Source organism: Cygnus atratus, chromosome 1 (genome assembly GCF_013377495.2).
Source record: "Cygnus atratus isolate AKBS03 ecotype Queensland, Australia chromosome 1, CAtr_DNAZoo_HiC_assembly, whole genome shotgun sequence".
In the NCBI taxonomy this organism is placed as follows: Eukaryota; Metazoa; Chordata; class Aves; order Anseriformes; family Anatidae; genus Cygnus; species Cygnus atratus.
The window spans coordinates 14,660,164-14,678,409 of record NC_066362.1 but is presented as its reverse complement, the minus strand read 5'-3'; the positions used below and the strand labels follow the sequence as shown (position 1 = coordinate 14,678,409).

The following is an 18,246-nucleotide window of genomic DNA, read 5'->3' as shown; positions in this document are numbered from 1 at the left end:
TGAGGAATCTTGAGCAGTGGCAAAACACAGAGCAGAGACACCTGAGCGGCCCTTTGTGGAGGGAGCCTCAGGACTCAGCCAAAGCTGCCAGACTGTGGTGGATCCACAGTGACTATGCAGAAGCAGACAAGTATCTCAGTACCTTCAGAAACTTCAGGGGATCCTGTGGCATTCGTACATCTGTGTGGCAGCATTTTCAAGTTATCTCACCTTCACAGTACTCTGGGCAGTAAAGTGATTGAACTTTTACTCCCTGAAGAACTAGCAAAAACCTCAGTACGGGTTATGCATTGCATGCCAAGAAATAAATATTCATGTGCTGAATAAAGGCATAATCATAATCTGAAATGAGGTTAGCCTTATGAACCTGAAAATCACCTCTTCCAAAAACCAAGGCAAGAGGTCTGGCAGCATATCTGGAAGGCTAGGAATCCAGCCCCCAGCTGAAAGACATACATCTGCTTCCAAAGATAAGACCTAACTGCGAGATGGAGCTCTTAGGAAGGTATATAGAAAACCTGACTTGCTGTGATCCACACGTGGAACCACAAAGCCCGATAACCATTTGAAGGCTGGTTATCCTGAGACGTGAATCTTGGTGCCCCAGGTCCTGCGGTCATATAAACACCTCTTGGTAGGCTGCAGTTCAGAAAAAAAAAGATGCTACACCATGGACTGAACAGGAACTTCAGCAGACAGACCACCAAGCAGTATTTTAACAGAATATTAGTTTGTGTATACACACACACACATACATACAGAGAGAGACAAAAGATCTGAACATCAAATTACAAATAATCTAGTGTGGCTGCCCACCAAAAGGCTCTGCCATCTCCTGTAAACAGAGCCTTGCACTGGATTTAACCTTGTCCTATAGCGCATTCCTCTTATTTTCATACACATTACGTTCAGTTATTTATACAGCCTGCATAACACAGAATTTTTAAAGAGTACTTTGAGTTATGATTTAATGAGGCTTCTACACAAGCCTTTGATAAAGTACAAGGGAGAAACACTAGTGCTTGCTTCATTCACTGACTATGATTTAAAGTGACGTGTCAGGATTTTCTTTTATTCACTTCTATGCAAAATAATCTACCTCTCCATGATTCCTTGTGATTGCAATTCTATTTAAAAAGACTATTGATGGATACTGTTTAGCAATAAGAATAAAATTCTCAAGCCTAATGAAATCTACTTAGATGGCACTAACATCTTAGCCAATTGTGTGCTGATTAACTCCGGAGCCCCATCCATGGTGAAAAAATGCCTCGAGAACACAGAGGGAGCACTGCAGAGTGGTGTAGGGTGGGAAGGTTTAGGAAGGATAAAAGGAGATTTAGCAGACTTAGTCTTGAAAAAAAAAAAAAAAGTCTCCAGGCTCCACTCTTTTCCTTATAGCTCCAAAATGAACAGTGGTATGCACTGAGGTGGAAAGACACAGATGTCTGATACCATCCAGCAATTCCAACCTGTCTGTCAGGCACAGAGGCATTTGGTGCCAACCATTATAAGCTGCACCAACCCATACAAAACCTAAAAACCTAAAGCAGGGCAGCTAGAACTCTGTTCTTTTGCCTGCATATTTGAGCAGAAATGATCAGTATTTAAAGATAGTCTGTACTCGGCTCTGGTGAGGCCACACCTCGAGTACTGTGCTCTGTTTTGGGCCCCTCACTGCCAGAAGGACGTCAAGGCCCTGGGGCATGTCCAGAGAAGGGCTATGGAGCTGGTGAAGGGCCTGGAGCACAAGTCCTGTGAGGAGCGGCTGAGGGACCTGGGGTTGTTGTGTCTGGGGAAGAGGAGGCTCAGGGGAGACCTTATTGCTCTCTGCAACTGCCTGAAAGGAAGGTGTGGGGAGATGGGGGTCGGCCTCTTCTAACTAGTGACAGGACTAGAGGGAATGGCCTCAAGTTGTGCCAGGGGAGGTTCAGGCTGGAAATGAGGAGACATTTCTTCTCAGAAGGAGCAGTCAGGCACTGGGACGGGTTGCCCAGGGAGGTGGTGGAGTCACCGTCCCTGGGGGTGTTCAAGGAGAGGTTGGACGTGGTGCTTAGGGACAGAGTTTAGTGGGTGACATTGGTGGTAGGGGGGTGGTTGGACCAGGTGATCTTGGAGGGCTTTTCCAACCTTAATGATTCCATGATTCTATGATAATGCTGACATTCAGTTCATTGATATGCTTTGGAATTACCACCAAGATAAACAGAGCACAAGGGATTGGTCTGGGCTCAGAATTACCAAACTAACCAGAAATTCTTCAGGTGAAAAATTCACACTGTGTGCATAACCACGGTGTGTGCAGAAATTTCAGTCATGCGGATCTTCTGTGCAGCTGTGACACGACTCTCACAGCTAGAGGAAATAAATACCTAGTTTTGCAATAGTGACCAAAGTGATATGATCTAATCTCCATCTTAATTTGGCTGTCCTTACACACCTCCCAATACATCAACCTGAGAACGCATTTGCAGGAGAGCTTTCCTCCAACTGCAGCAGCGGGCTACATTATAGACTTCATATACATAAAATGCTGACTGGACACTTCTACTATGAAGAATATCACTTCTCATCAGAAATCCCTGGGGAGAAAAACACGTCCCTGGATTAATATGGCTTTATTAAACCCACCATTAGGGCTCTGTTTATTAAAAATACCTAAAATGAGTACCTCTAATAGCGTCTCATATGTCAAAGGAAAACGTTAAAAGATAGTTAGTGAAGATGCCCATCTCTGTCGGTAGGCTGAACGGTGTCAGAACCGATTTAGCTGAACGTGCATTTAAATCGAAGGACAGTATTTCCTTACGGGGTGCCATCTGAAACGAGAAGTTACGCCCCACGTAAATTACAAATCCTTGTTTCAATAAGCCAGATGATCAGCACGAAGTCAGGTTCACGGATAACATGGCAAATACAGCACAGACATCAGGTGTTTGAGGTCCCGAGGATCACCCCTCTTCCCCCATTTAACTATACTCCCACTGCCGCAGGAGCATTTATTTTTTTCCCAGATATAAAATATGTTCCCTTAACCAGCAACGCGTGATTTAATGCGGCGCTGTTCAGCATAATACTATTCCCTATTAATACTCTGGCGCCCTGACTTTACAATATTTCAGTGCAGATACGGCTTCAGATATGCTCACGAGAGCTAAATGAAACCATTCTTCAGGTTCTGGCACGCCGTAAGACACAAGAAGGAGCCAGCAGGAGGAGTGGGAAGATGCTGACAATTAAAAATTCCGTCTGAGCACATCATCATTAATTGTGGTACTGAAGGCTCGGAGGTCCAGCAGCAGCGCTCTGCAGCCAGGAACGTCAGGGTTTTAAAAAAGGAGCCCTGTAGCATGGGTCTGACTTTTTGCAATTTAAAGGACTGATCTAATTAATTCATTTTTAATTAGCATGCACTATTGTTTTCTGAACATAAATGAGGATTTCCCCTTCGCTGCCGGGAAATGTCGCCGTGCAGGAGCCTAAGGGGCAGGGAGAGGAGGGAAGCTCGCCTTTCGCTTCCAGCCACCCCCCTGCCGGGAAAGCCCAGCAGGGCCTGGGGCAGGAGGAAAGCGGAGCACCCCTCCCCCGCCCCCCAGCGCGCCCCCGCGGCGCGCGCCCCCGCCGCCAATCCGGGGAGCGCGCGCACGGGCCGCGCGCTGACGTCACCAGCCCCTCCCAAGCGATCGCGCGGCGCCCCCCGCGTCACGCCGCCCCCCGCCCCCTCCCCCCCCCCTTTCCCCTCGCCCAATAGCGAGCCGCCCGCCCCCCGCCCACCGCGCCCTCACCTCGGGGCCCCGCCCCCGGCGGCCGGGCGGCGGGGCCAATCAGCGCGCGGGGAGCGCCGCGCCGAGGCCCCGCCCGCAGCGCTCCCGTGCCCGCCCCCTCCCCTGGCGGAGCGGCGGCGCAGCCCAGTCCGCGCCGTGCCCGCGCCGCGCCGTGCCCGCGCCTCGCCGTGCCGTGCCCGCGCCGCTGCCGGGGCCCGGCGCCATGGAGTGCGCGGCGGCGGGGGCCGAGTTCAACATCCTGCTCGCCACCGACTCCTACAAGGTGCGTGGGGACCCGGGGGGCACCTCCGGCACCGGGCGGGGCACCGAGCCGGGCAGAGCCGAGCGGGGCCCTTCCCCCGGGGGGGAACCGTTACCCCCTCCCCGGTACCCGTTAGCGGGGCCGGGCGGCCCCGGGAGCCCCGCGGGGGGGGGGGTTCCGTCCCGGGGCCGGTGCCCCGAGCACGTGTGGGCCGCGGCGGGCGCAGGGCTCGGGGAAGCGAAAGCGCGGCGGGTGCGGGCGGTTTCGTATCCGGCGGGGAGCCGGGCGTGCCCTGCGGCACCGGCAGCCGGCCCCGTAGGTTAAGGGTCCGGGGCTGCCCTCGCAGCCCGCTGCCCCTCTGTGGAGCCGCGCGCCCCGCCGCCCTCCTTCACGCGGCTCCCCAGTTCCATCATTTTTGACCCCAAAGCGCCGTCAGCGCGTCAGGAGGTGAGTGCGGCCAGGCCCCGGTCCTGCGCTGCTCGGGGCTGCCCGAGCCTGACCCTACAGCCCCTAAACACTGGGCCTGTGAGACCCCGAGCCCGGTCCTACACACGCTCCCTCATCACCTAGGCTGAAAAAACTTAACTTTTTTTTCCCTTCAGGAGCGGAATTGTAATTCAAAGAGGTTGCTGGGGCACTAAGCGCAACGACGGTACCACTTCCTTACTTTATTATAGCCCCTTACAGGTTTATCCGCTCATGGGGGCACGCTTCTACAATTCGTGCCCCCTGCTGCCGCTATTCGCAGGAAGGTGAGCTGGAAGCCTACAGGATGCTGATACAATCTCAGAGCATCTCGTTGAGGGCTTGTGGAACTGCTTTCATTCAGGGCTTAATCTGGCACCAGTGCTCTTTAAGAACCACGCTTAGTGTTCATTGTTATCCTTAATTCAGATGTGGAAGAGCCCCTTCTCTTCCATGTTTGAGACTAATCACACCAAATGCTGTAGGCGTGGGTTTAAACAGCATCTATTTTAATTCTAACGTGCCGCTACTCTTAAATTCACTGCATCTGGTCAAGGATTAGTATTAGTGAGGAGAACTGGGATGACAGACGACATTTACTTCTGTCTCATTTGCTGTTTTATAGGCAGGATGATTTAGTAGCAGTCTATGAGCGGTAGAAATCCTAAAGGAGTCAAGTAAAGGCCTGAGTTTTTTCTAGTTCAGATTTAATTTGGATGAAGTTGTCTGTGGCAATTAGGAGCATTTTGTACTGTATCAAAAGCAGTTGGAGTTGCCTGCTTTGCTTTATTAGGGCCGTTCAAATTGTTTATCTTCCCATATACTTTGTTCCAAGTCTTAAAAGCTCCAATATCGTTGAACAATGGTTTTACAAGTAGCTTCTTTTATCTTGTTAGGTAACAGGAGCAAGCATCACTTACCTTCTCCCTGGATGATACTGTCATTTCCTAATCAATGAAGCACACCTAGTGGAAGCACTTTCAGTAACAATCGCGCTAAAATAGCTGGTAGTCTACAACACCAGACTTCTTACAGGAGTGTTACCAAGTGCTCTGATTAGCAATTAGAACAAAATTGAGAGTTGATGTTGTGTTTTTCTTTTTTTTTTTTCTCCAATATTTCTGCTTTATCCACAATCGCAGCATCTGTTTATGTGCAACACACAACAATCAAACCGTGAGGCAGAAACACGTAGCTGTGTTGGGAAGTTTGCTCGGTGATCCCGACGCAGATCCATACGAACTAATGGCGGTGGCAAAAGCCACGTGAAAATAAACAGCTCGGGGACAAAATGTGCAGTGTCCCAACCAGTACAGCCCTAGCTTAGGCAGCTGTCCATGAGTAACAAGTTGTGGTGTCTCCAGCTCATATCTGTCACAACTCATTAGTTTGAGGCAGGACAGCATTGGCTCCAGTGTCCCACTTCTGTGTTGCTACAATGGAAAATTTGGGATGGCGAGAAAATTGGTGACTGGTGTAAGTGCCTGTCAAAACCCAGGAACAAGTAGCATAAAACAAAGTAATTTGGTGGGCAAAGATTTTTCCACTGACAGCTGATCTAACCTCCTCCCTCCCAAACCGCTTTCCTGCCTGGGTGTGTGTCACAGGACATTTCATCTCAAGTCACAGAAGATTATCAAACACCCAGTTTCAGTATTGTACTTAATTCCTGTGTGCTCTGTTTTCCTGGGTAGGAGTCATTCCCAGCAGGTGAATTTCAGACTTTCTACGCCCCGAAGCCAGTACTCAGCTTCCACTGTGAACGGGGCTTACAGATCTGTGCAAGTGCTCCATGATTTTGAGATAAGGTTTCAGATTGCCTAGTTTATCTCTAGCCCCAATAACAATATAAATGTTTTTACGTCAGATTATTTTTTTTCTCCCTCAGTACTTTGCATATTCTTAAGCTTCTCCAAGTCCCCCAGGAGTACAACTCCCCGTGTGCTGGGTATTCTGTGCCATCCCCTCTAGGTCTGGGCATGGGCATCTGGTATGGTTTGTATGCATCTTGCTAAAGTAAAAACGCATTTTTTAATTCTTTGGGTCACAAGACTTTGAAGAAATTCACCCGCGCAGAGTTATTTGGGGAACTGCTTTGTGCTGAAGTCCAACACAGAGATGAGCCTTTTAGCAGTGAAGCTTTCTGCTGGTGACCCGATGTTGCTGAAAAAGACCAGCACGTGAAGTCAAGATCCTCGTTGCTAGTTTGAGAGCTGCAGGTGGGGCTATCAGCAAACTCCTTGAAGTTCATGGTTCCTCATGCAAACATACTGCATGCTGTCTTGTTCTGTCTGTACCAGGAAGTTCCTCAGTCTGGTTTTTCTTCTTTTTTTTTTTTTCTCCTTTTTATCAGAGGTTAGTGTGCCCTAACGTCGCCCTTCCTCCCAGCAGGGCTGTACGGTTCCTCCCTGTGGCTCTGCCTTTCTCATGCCCCTCTCTGACAGGTTTGCTCCCTCATGGTGCTTCCCAACGAAAGGTCCCACGTCCTTCATCCATTCTCATCCTCCTCATCCATTCGGTGCTGCAAACACGCTGCCCCTCTTTCCTTCCTCTTTGATTCCCAGTGCTCTGTTTATCCCACATTTATTTGTTTGTGTACAGGCATCAAATCTTCCAGGGAATCCGTATCTGAGACCGTCCTGGGGGGCAGCTTGGCGGAGCTGTGGGCCCGGCCTGGAGAGCATGAGGAGCGAGGGGAAAGGCTGTCGGAGGGAGGCAGGAGCCTCCTTTGCTAAAGCAGTGATAGCTTCTGTTGTTCTTACCAGTGGGCTGCCTGACTGCTGCTCGGGGTGGTTTGTAATTAAGCTGATAGCTCTAACAAGCTGCGATGCAATTACTCCATAAGAGGAGCCGACTTGCCATCAGGACTGTAAATGAGATCTGTTTCTCTTTCGGGATGGTCCGAGGCAGCTTAAAGATTTTTGCTTAACTCTGTCCGTCTTCCATGTTGAATCTTAATAATTTGTCATTGCGACTGACTTCTTACGCTCTGCGTGGATGTAGAAGAGCACTTGTGAAGCATTTCACACCAGCGTATGTTTATTCTCAGGCGCTGGCAGGCTGCATGTGCTTTATTTAGAAGGCTGTAGGTATGCGAGGAAGAGTCATGAGTATCCTTCAGCTTATTGGGTTTGATTAGTACTCAGTGACGGCAAATTATTCTTCTCTGTGGCACATATATGTATATATATTTATTTTAATTGATAGGAGTTGGACTCAGTGATCCTTGCGGGTCCCTTCCAACTCGGGATAAGCTATGATTCTATGATTCTAATTAAAACCTTTTGGTAGGGGTGCAAATGTGTTTTGTTACCTCCTGTAATTTTGGCAGTGGCAGGCATCGGAAACTTCTGGGCTGGCATTCCTCGTAGAAAGCAGCCTTTGCTCTGTCAGGGGCTGTTATCCTCCAAGTTTTGATTCACAGCCACGTGGTGGTGTCCCAGCCCCCAAGTCGTCATCGCTCCGAGGGAACGCTGCAACAGGACAGGATTCGGATAGTTTTTAAATGAATGGGAAGTACACCTCTACTGAGTCATTGCAGCTTTCATTCTCAGAAAGTTAAATGCGTTGTCTTTATGTTTAAGGATCAGGAAACTTGTAGCACTATGTGAAATGCTACAGAGGACTACTCAAATGTGTAAACAGCAAACATAAGGTGTTTTGTCATCTTTGTTATGATAATCTTGGATGCAAAACACAGGAATTTTGGGAGGTAAAGAAATCTGTTGTGAAGTGTGACCTTTTTAAATGTAGTATTTTTTTTTTGAGCATTTTAGAATACATTTAGTTACAGTGCTTACACTTGACCTTGTTTTTTAGATGAATGTGAATGTGGTCACTTAGAGCATCTCTTGCTGTTACGAGCAGCTTCCATAGAAGTTTGGTTGCGTACACGTGCTCCCCTTATTTTTCATAGTACTGGCTGATCTGTTAACTATTTCTTGCTCACTTCTACCGTCCTCTTATTTGTCAACCTGTAAGTAAGAGATGATGGATGAACCAGAATACAGAGACATTAAAAATGGTACAGAATCAGCTTTCAGTCTCGGTCATAACCTGAACTAGTTTCTCCTCATCTATAAGAGCAGATACCCCAATATTCTCACTTAAACACTGCCTTAATCTGTGTTTGCTACACTTGTGCCACGTCAGGTCATCTGGGGTCACTCTAAGGCTATTTTCTTACGGTAATTTGAAGCTCATATATGATAAAAATAAGAAGATTGTACTTGACTATTAGTTTTTGGGGTTTTTTTATGCTTTCCTGCAAGCATCTTGCACTTAACCTACTACTGTCGAATGCCCTTTTTGTTAACTTCTTAAAGGTTGATTCTTCTGTGATTGCCTTTTGTGTTCAGATAAGTTTATTGTTTAACCACACCAACTTTGGATTTGGTTTTCATTTCTACTTTTGTTTATGGTACATGTTCCTTCTGTGACTGCTTTGGAAGCTGCAAAAGCATCCTTGTTGAATCTAATTGCTAGTCACAGGTTTTTTCTTCCCAAAGAGGGTCAGCAATAACTGCTGTTAGTTATGTCTCATCCCAGTGAGATATATTTGATAAAGCATTTCCTTTGTTCCCAAGTCCGGGTTCGCTTCCTCTGTTGTTAACCGTGTTTTCCCCAAAGGTTACTGGCAAGCTTTGCTTTGAACCACTCCATGGGTTGAACCCGATGAAGGGTTAGGTGAAGTGGTCTTTCAAATTGTGGCCTCCCTCTCCCTACACGAGGTTTTCAACTGGTAAGTAATACCAGCACTAGTGGGGGTCTTACAGGTGTTTCCTCGAAGTCTCTCCAGCAGAAATGCCCGAAGCCCCACTGCAGTGAAGTCACCTAGCTCCGCAGGTTGTATGTGGGGGCGAGGATCCCCCAAACACATCTCTTCCAGTACAAGTTAGTTCAACAAGCTGTTCTGACACCTCATCCCGCAACTTCGGCTCTCCTTTTTGTCACTTAAAACAATTTTTGCCAATGCTGGCATGGATATGGCCCATTTTGGTGTATGAACAAGGCTTGTAGTGCAGTGAGCAAGCCCTAATTTGTGCCCTAATAACTTTCTGCAGATCCTGAAGTGCCCCAGCCGAGCAGCCCATCTACTAGCTTCCAGGACCACGCTCCTTCAGGCTTATTTTCTCCCTGATTCTCCCTTGTTTTCCACCTGATTCTCTGTGTTTCCACCTTGGTTTCAGTAGCTGGGCTGTTCTGTACCTATTCTGCAATATTTTTCAACTAACTCCAGAAAGTTCAAGTACCTTCTTGGTTGAGCTGGCGTTATCTTATCTCTCGTGGAGTTACAGTACAGGCCTGACCCTGCTGGTAGATGTTCTGCATTTTGTTTTCTTTGCTGCAGGCAGGGCTCAGAGGCATCTTTCTGATGGTTTGTGGTTACAACTTGCTGAACACCAGGAATAAGCCACTGCTGGAGAATTTGGCCACACCTGACTCCTGTACTTACATCAGACCTGGTTTCCCTCCTGTTCTCAAATGGTTGATGTGTATAGACTTAAACAACCTTTTTAAAGTAGTTTCACTGCAAACTCTTGTACATCAAAGGTTGTAAACACAAGCTGTTACTACAAAGGGTTTATCATCTAGCCTACAAAAAAAAATTAATACATCCTTTGCCTCAGTTCTCCCTGTTTTGTTATGAGTACCTATTAATTCATTTCTCTTAAAATCTAACTTTTAACATTGGGTGTTTTCTTGGATGCCTGACCTAAATCTGATTTGTGCTGTATGTTCCTTTCAAATGGCTGACTAGATTTAGCTGCACAGATGAAGTCCTTACAGAGGTATTCTTTGCCCAGCATGCGCCTTTTCTTGGATTAAATTTGATAAGGAGCTATCCCAACTGGAGGATAGGTGCTCTATCTCAGTCATAGTCCATACCCTTGTTGGAGATGGCTGGTTGTCAGACCTGGAGTAGACAAAACCTGAACCACAGTCTTGAACTAAGTACCAAAAGGCCTTAGAAGATATTTTGGAGTTCTGTGTTTTGTTTTGTTTTTTTGTAAGGGGTCGTTTAGTCCCCTACTGGGACTTTGGTTAGGTTTTTGTTTGTTTCTGTAGAAAAGGGGGTTTCCTATTGAGTTTCTAGTCACTTCTGCTTATTGAGAGCCTGTCTGTACAGGTCCAGCTTCTGTCATCCCCTACCGGAAAGCATGGGTTTATCAATGCTGTCTCAATCTGTAAGTCACGTAAAACATATTTCAAATGCCATCTATTGTCACTGTCTGTTTTTTCTACTCTTAAGTAGAATACAGAAAGAAGCAAAACATCATCTGACAACAAGGGCAGTTCTGGCATTTTTCAAAGTGTACTTTTCCTTGTACAAGCGCCTTGCAGTCGTCTTGTTTGGTTTCGTGTGGTTGGTTGTGGAGTTTGTTTTGATTTGTTTTCCACTGGCACTCTGTCTCTTCTGTGAGTGTTCCTGCTCCCTAGGGCTTGATCCTTCCTCATATTTCATTTATTTTTTTACCCCAGACATTTGATTACGTTACCCAAGTGCCTGCCCATCCCTCTGGTGGATGGGTATTATTTTCCTACCTCCTAGACATCCAGAAATCCCTGCTAATGGTCAGAGCTGCAGTGATGCATATTAGGCAGATGTGCCTTCTGGGCACCTTTTGTGCCCTGCCTAGTAGCTTGCAGGCACAGCTGGGGCCGGACGAGTGCCCTTTGGCTGATGGATGCGTGCTGGAGGCGCAGAGTGACACCGTGACTTAGCACAGCACGGACATGGAGGGTTGGGAATGGATCCAGAGATCTGCAGCTCCAGCTAAACCCATCAAGAACAGGGGAAATGGCTCTTGTGATTGGCTTCTTGCACACCTGGAGTAAGCAGTGGCTGGAAGATTTGGTCCTTTCATGCTGTGCTTGTGCCTTTTAATACCGAGAAGTCTGTGAGATCCTTGCAGACACCCAGTGGGTGTTTTGATTTTTGTAGCTAAAACCAATAGCTTTGTAGAGCATCAAAGAAAAGCACAAGTTATTTAAGATTACAAAGGTGAAGATTGCTTAGATGTGAAATATGTTAATTGCCAGGGGTGTGTATTTTTCACTGTCCAAATAGATTCTAGTATGTGAAGAATAGAATTAAGTCTTACACATATAACCGTTGGAAAATAAATTATCTTTCAAGTACTTGATGAAATTTAATTGATAAACTGACATTTCTTTCATAAGCAATTTTTATCTAGGTTTTCAACCTTGCAGATAACATTTCTGGATGCTAGCGGGTATATATTTTCAGGTTAAGATCTAATCCAAAGTCAGAAAAATTATTTAAATCCGTGATTTACTGTTTGAGGAACTCGAGGATATTTTTTCTTAGGTTGAAACTGCCAGCAAGGTAGTCTGAAGGAGCTGTTTCCCCAGGCGTGCTCCGTAAAGGATAAATTGGGTTGTTGGCTTTCCAGCTGGGTTTCAGCAACTTCCAGTCTACAGCCAGAGCACCGTGTTTTGGGATCGTGCTTCAAAGCACAGCTAGAATGGGAAGTCCATGAGGAAAACAGCATTGAAGTGCACCAGGGAAGTGTGGCACCAGCTCAGCGTGTGCACTGCACACCTTAAGTGAATATGGGGCCTGTAACCCCTTGACAGAGAGAAATGTTTAGCTGGAGGAGATGCCTTGGAACAGCAAAAGCCAGAGTTTTTGTTTTTTTTAAGCTGGTAGCTGAGGGTCATGCAAGTTTTCATTATAATGTAGGTGCTAACTTCAGCAACCTGCCTTTGTAACTTGGATAATTAAACTTTGTTAGAGAGACTTGATTAGGCAGTCTCATGTGGATGTAGCTTTGTTTCTTTTTTTTTTTTTTTTTTACCATTGTGGGTAAAACAACATCACATCTTTTTGTTCCAGATCGTATTCAAGGAATTCAGGTATTGGTTTGGGGAATTGTTCCTGGAACGCTGGCTCTGTGCATGTGAAGCTGGTGGGCTCTGTCGAGTGTTTCTGAAAGCATGAAGCTGTAGCATGCAAATAGGAGGGAGAATGTAAATGAAGTTAACCAGAGTTCCCAAGCGATATAATCAAATGAAAAGCCCCAGCTTAAAGTCCTGTCCCATATGTGGGCACAAAAAAGAACATAATTTTTCATGTAAGAGGATTGTGTGGGTGTCCATACTCCGGTTAGTTAGGAAGACGTGTCAAACAGCGTATTGCGTTAGACTGCTCCGTAGTAGGTTTTTTGGATTGTTGTGTGGTTGTGGTTTTGTGCGTGTGGTTATGGGGTGAGCAGAACTGCCTGGGCTGGCACTGGGATTCACTTCGTTGGGAGTTCTGCCTAGAACTGGGACAGGGCATGGTATAATTTGTGGGGTGAGACTTTTCCTAATAGCTAGAAACCAAATCTGTCGGGCAGTTTTTGACTTGGGTTTGACATGATTAGCAGTAGGCATTCTCCCTGTGGAGTGGCTGTGGAATCGGAACGGAGCAGGTTGTGCTCCGTTCAATGTCTCTGATCTGCGGTGCCTTGCTTGAAGTAAAGGCAGCTAGCTTGCAGTGACAAGCTTGGGTTTTATTTGATTGGCCTCGAAAATTTCATACAAGTAAAGATAATGGGAAGATCAGAAAATTGACCTTCTGGTTGTTTGACTGTTTCCTTGCAGCATTGGAAACCCAAACACAACTGCTGCTGTAGGAGAACCAGACAGTGCAATTGAGCAGTCTAGGTCACTATCCAAGCTGTGTGAAATACTAAATAGAAATGACATTTAAGAGGGAAAAAAATGACTTTAAATCCTTTAATAGACAGTTTTAGCAATACAGGTAAGGGAAACTTTCAAATGTTTTATTTTGAAAGTGTCAGAGGTACATTTTAAGAAGACAGGACAATGTTAAACTAACCTTTTTCCAGTTCAGTGTGATATTGAAAAGGACACTTCTTAGGATGGTTTGGAGTAAGAAGTTACAGGAAGTATAACTCATAGCTGAGCCTATAAATGTGGACATTTCAGAAAAATCAAGACGTATTTCATGCCTTTTTCGAGTTTTGTTCTGAGGTATGATGGCACTTTGCTGTAGGAACAGTTTTCTCTTATGGAACGTATAGACTTGTTCACAGACTTTTCTTAATAATTTTAGAAAAATGTTGATGCTTCACCTCTGGGTATACCTTAAGCTGATTTATGTATCCTGTAATTTCAACATTCAAATTTACAGTATCAAATTTACATCACTTTTTTCTGTGTGTGTAATATGGAATTAGAGGTTTTACATGAGGTTTGCTTTTTACATACTAGTAGATAACAATTTTGCAGATTTAAGTTGCTAATGTTTAAAGTGCAGCTGTTTCAAACGACACATTACCCTAAGTAAATTTCTGGGTAGGTTTACTAATTACCAGTAGCTAATAAAAGCTGGTGTGGCTGAATCCAGCTTACCTGGATATGTTCGTGTGACCAATTTCGATGTGATACGCGCTTTCAGACTTCAATCTTTTGTGCTTCCTCTATGCCAAATGTGAACTTTTACAGAAATTGGAAAAAAGTACAAAAGGGGAGGCACAAACCTCAAGCAGATCTCGTAACAGCATTACCAGCACTAACAGGTTTGTAAGCTGGCTTTAACATAATCTGAGCTTGAGAAACGCACTCTGCTTATGGATAATGGGACGCTTTGGTAGGTGCCATTGTCAGTGCCTTCTTGAGCCTTGAGGGCTTTCATTCGAATTACGTGATTATAGCCTTCAATGCTTCAGCTACAAGCAGAGACCTTCACATTGGTAGTGGCAGACAGCTCTGTGCTTCCTGCAGCTCTTAGGCTTGGCCAAAGCACAGTGGGGTGAAAACTGACTGGGTAGGTCAGTGCCCGGTGCTGCTCCTAAAACCCCAGCCGGTGTCCTTCCCAGTTAGTCAAAGCAGAGGTTTGAGAGCTGGCCGTGAAGGTTACTGGGGAAAAAGGCCTGTTATGGAAGCAAAGAGTAAGATAAAGGAGACAGACCTCTGAACTGAAAATTGAGTAAGTGGGAAATCCCCCAAAGACTTGCTGACCGTAGAGTGTGAACAGAGAATAGTCCAGAAAAGCTGGAGTTACTGTAAGCTTTAACATACAAAGAGCTCTGCTGGAAACCCTGATATTGCCCAATGACTTTTGATTTCTCTTTTTTGTAGTGTTGTTTCAAGTATTTACTGAAGTTTTTCTTAATGTAGGTTACACACTACAAGCAATATCCACCTAACACAAGCAAAGTATATTCCTACTTCGAATGTCGTGAAAAGAAGACGGAAAATTCCAAATTAAGGAAAGTGAAATACGAAGAAACTGTTTTTTATGGCTTGCAATACATTCTGAATAAATACTTAAAAGGTAACTGACTCAAAAGTAAAATTTACCTGTAAATAAATACCTTAATTTTTCTGAAGTCTTGCTGGAGTTGTAGAATTTTAAACAATTCCAGACTATTTTGGTACAATGCAGGTAGTGGCAGGCATAAGATCTTATTTATGTGATTTTGAAAATGAGCTGACCGCCCTTGTTAAAAGGTATTGACTTCTAAATTCAGGCACCATTCTACTGATTCTTTATGACAATGGGTTACTAAAAATGAAGACATGTTCATAACCCTACTTCAGGGGGTTAAATTGAAATGAATTGAAGTAGAGGAAGACTTCATAGAACCACACGAAGGTACGCTTCACATTTTGAACATGAATTTTAGTCTATTTGCTGATTTATTTAGTGTGTAAGGCAGTAACGTTAGTTTCCCTTAGATTTTTGTTGCCACTCAGATTGCTGAACAAGGCAGCTACATGTGAACATGTTTTCAATATTGACAAATTTTAAAGTAACATCTGAAAAATCCATGGTGGCATTTGAGACTTCGCTTGCTTTTTTGCATTGTGTGTGAATGTCATCTGTTCTGACCCAAATGCAAATTGCCTTCTGCCAGGCTTTAGAAGGACAACTTTAGCCATATAGCTTACTTGTCTTTTATCTCGAACCAGAATTCATAAATCTCTCTGCCAGTTGTGCCAGATACTGGAATTAGACTAAAATCAAAGCGCTTGATAATCTTTTCTGTAGCAATCTGAGGATTGTTCTCTAACATTGCAAATAGAAGATAGGTCATAAAGCAGCAGCAATACTTATTCAAGTAATGCGGTTAGTCTGTCTGTATCACAGAAGTGTTTAATCTGATTTTTAAGGCCTCTCCATAGGGATTCTTTCTGGAGCAATGTAGCTTGAGACCTGGTCAGGTTGCGTCTTGTGTGTGCTGAGTTGCACAATCATCACACTCCTCCAGGAAAACCACAGATAAACAAAACTCTTGACAGGTTATTAACCATCATAAAATAGAAAGTTGAAACTTTTCTTGAGTCACCTGCTGACCACAGCTTCCTTAGCATCCTAATCTATATAATAAGTTAAATTTGGTTTGAGCATAGACGATTTACTGCACTTGACATGTTTTCTGTGTTGTTTTTTTTTTTTTTGAGGCAAAGTAACTTTTCTGTGTCTGACTCTATTTGTTATTATTTCCTAATCTTTCATTTGTTTCTGGAACCACAGGTAAAGTGGTAACCAAAGAGAAAATCAAGGAAGCCAAAGAAGTGTATAGGGAGCACTTTCAAGACGATGTCTTCAATGAAAAGGGATGGAACTATATTCTGGAGGTAAAAATTTATGAAAGTAATGCAAGGTCATCCTGAAGGATTTATGTATAAACTGTAAAATAAATTCCACAGTCTTTTCTTTAAATCAAGATATTTTAACCATAATACCAAAGTGTGGGTAAATTTAGCTTTTTCATACAGTGTACAGGGAATAGAAGCAGTCAGAGAATAATCATAATTGCAAGTCCATAGAGGAAAAACAATTTTCATCCTTTTGGATGCCAAATATGGCTTTGCAGGTAATAAGGATTTATGGCTGCTGTCAGCCAGTTAGAATAAGTGGGGGCTTATTGGCAAGTCTCCATTTATAATATAGTGCTTAGTGGTTGGTTGCGTCATTTATATTGCTTTCTGTAACTAATCATAACGATTTTTATTCCAATGCAGGAAGCATTACAACTTCTTGTATGTGTAAATAGTTCCAGAAAATGTTTCGTTCAATTGTTTCCTAAATTTTCCGGAGATAACTTAAGTTGAACTTCGTTATGAAATACAAGGCTTGAGCATTTGACACAAAAGTCTTTCCAAGTATTTCCTCAGTTTATCCTCTTTCCCCTTTGTTTAAAAAGGTATCAGTCTTCAAGTAATTGCAAACATCTCTTCTGTGTAAAGTCAGCAGATTCAGACTAGTAACGCTCAGAGTTGTTCTAATTTCTGCTGGTGAATTAAATACCAAGTTTCATTGTGGATTCTTATGAATGGCATTTGATGCTTGAAAACACAATTTTTAGCCTTTTGCATTTATTTTCATGTGCATACCCTGACTGAATGTATTTTACGGTGGCATCTGTGAATATATCAGGATGTCATCTTGCAATAAGGGTGAGCCATAAGGAGTGCAAGAGAAAAGTGAATTTAAGTGTTGAAAATGGCAGCAAGGTAAATAACATTGTCTTCTAAGAGGTACTTAAGGAGATGTTTGTAGAGGACTTGCATCCATTTGAAACAACTACAGATGTGAATTCAAGCTGTATTTTTAAGTTACATTATACATTGTGGGCTACTCTAAGCTGTATTTAATCTTGACACCTCTTTGACTAAACTGAATTAATGCCTTGTTAATGCTGCATGTCTGTCCACACTGAGTTTTGACATGGTTTAACTAAACCTGTTTCAATGCATGCTTTTGGCTTATTCAAAATAGCCTTCCCACGTACCCTCTGTATACATTCTTTATTCCTTGGTCATATTTTCTTGCTAAAACAGTGCAGATATAAAAACAAATACGATTTCTGTTTTTTTCTTAGATGCTAATGGTGCTCAAAGTGGAATGGTTTGTTCCCTTCGGGTGCTTGTCTGCCCTTATGAGCACCCAGAGATGTGCTTCTACCCCTCTGTACTATTGCCTGCTCTCTCTGGCTCCGTTAACTTGTATGTTGTGTTAGGTAAAGTGGAGGGATCAATGGCTGTATGAGTGACATGCCAAAAGGAACTTGAAATGTATGTACATGAACTCGTACAGAATAAATGAATGAGTAAATACCTATAGGATGGAGGGGGTAGAAGTGAGGAATGGAATTCCCGTGGAATGAGATGGGGTAGAAGCTGGAAGCAGACAGGAGCTGGTGAGGAGCGTTAGAGATGTAAGCCCTGAACATACGGAGTTGATCTGGGCTAAAAAGGGTGTAAATGATGCATTTTGCCTAAAATGCTTACCAGACACACTCTGCGTACATTCAGGAGATGCCTCATTACAAGAAAGCTGACTACCTGAAAATTTTGAAAGATGCTATAGTGTTATGATGAATTATAGTATTTTGATGAATGGTGCTATAGTGTTATGACACGACCCTGTTGCTTTTTCCATGGACAAAATCAACACCTTTACCAACTATTAAATCTGTTTTGTTTTTCCACTAAGTATACTTTTGCTTTCATTGAATAATTAATACATAATTTTGAGCCTTTTTGAAGGCCTCATTGTCCTTTATTAAACCAGAACTGGCATCTCCAAGTCAGACAACTAAACCCTGTGTGGTAGGTAAACATAACTTGCTTCAGCATCTTACACTTCAGAAGAAAACTTTTAACTGTACTATAGGAGAGATCTTTGTGTTTTGGGCACTGGAGAACATGTATTGATGCTACTTAAGAAATCTGTGTAATTTCTCTAAAGTGATGCAGTTTTTGTTACCTTTA

General features: G+C 44.1%; 1 protein-coding gene across 1 annotated transcript in view; it reads left to right on the top strand.

The window, feature by feature from the left end:
- Positions 1 to 3,868: 3,868 nt before the first annotated feature.
- NAMPT (nicotinamide phosphoribosyltransferase) overlaps positions 3,869 to 18,246 on the top strand; it is a 31,581-nt gene continuing 17,203 nt past the window's right edge. The window contains exons 1-3 of the mRNA XM_035549374.2: positions 3,869 to 4,047; positions 14,644 to 14,800; positions 16,004 to 16,107. Of these exons, the coding sequence (XP_035405267.1) occupies positions 3,988 to 4,047; positions 14,644 to 14,800; positions 16,004 to 16,107 (321 nt within the window). The 5' untranslated portion in view covers positions 3,869 to 3,987. The remainder of the gene's footprint in view (positions 4,048 to 14,643; positions 14,801 to 16,003; positions 16,108 to 18,246) is intronic.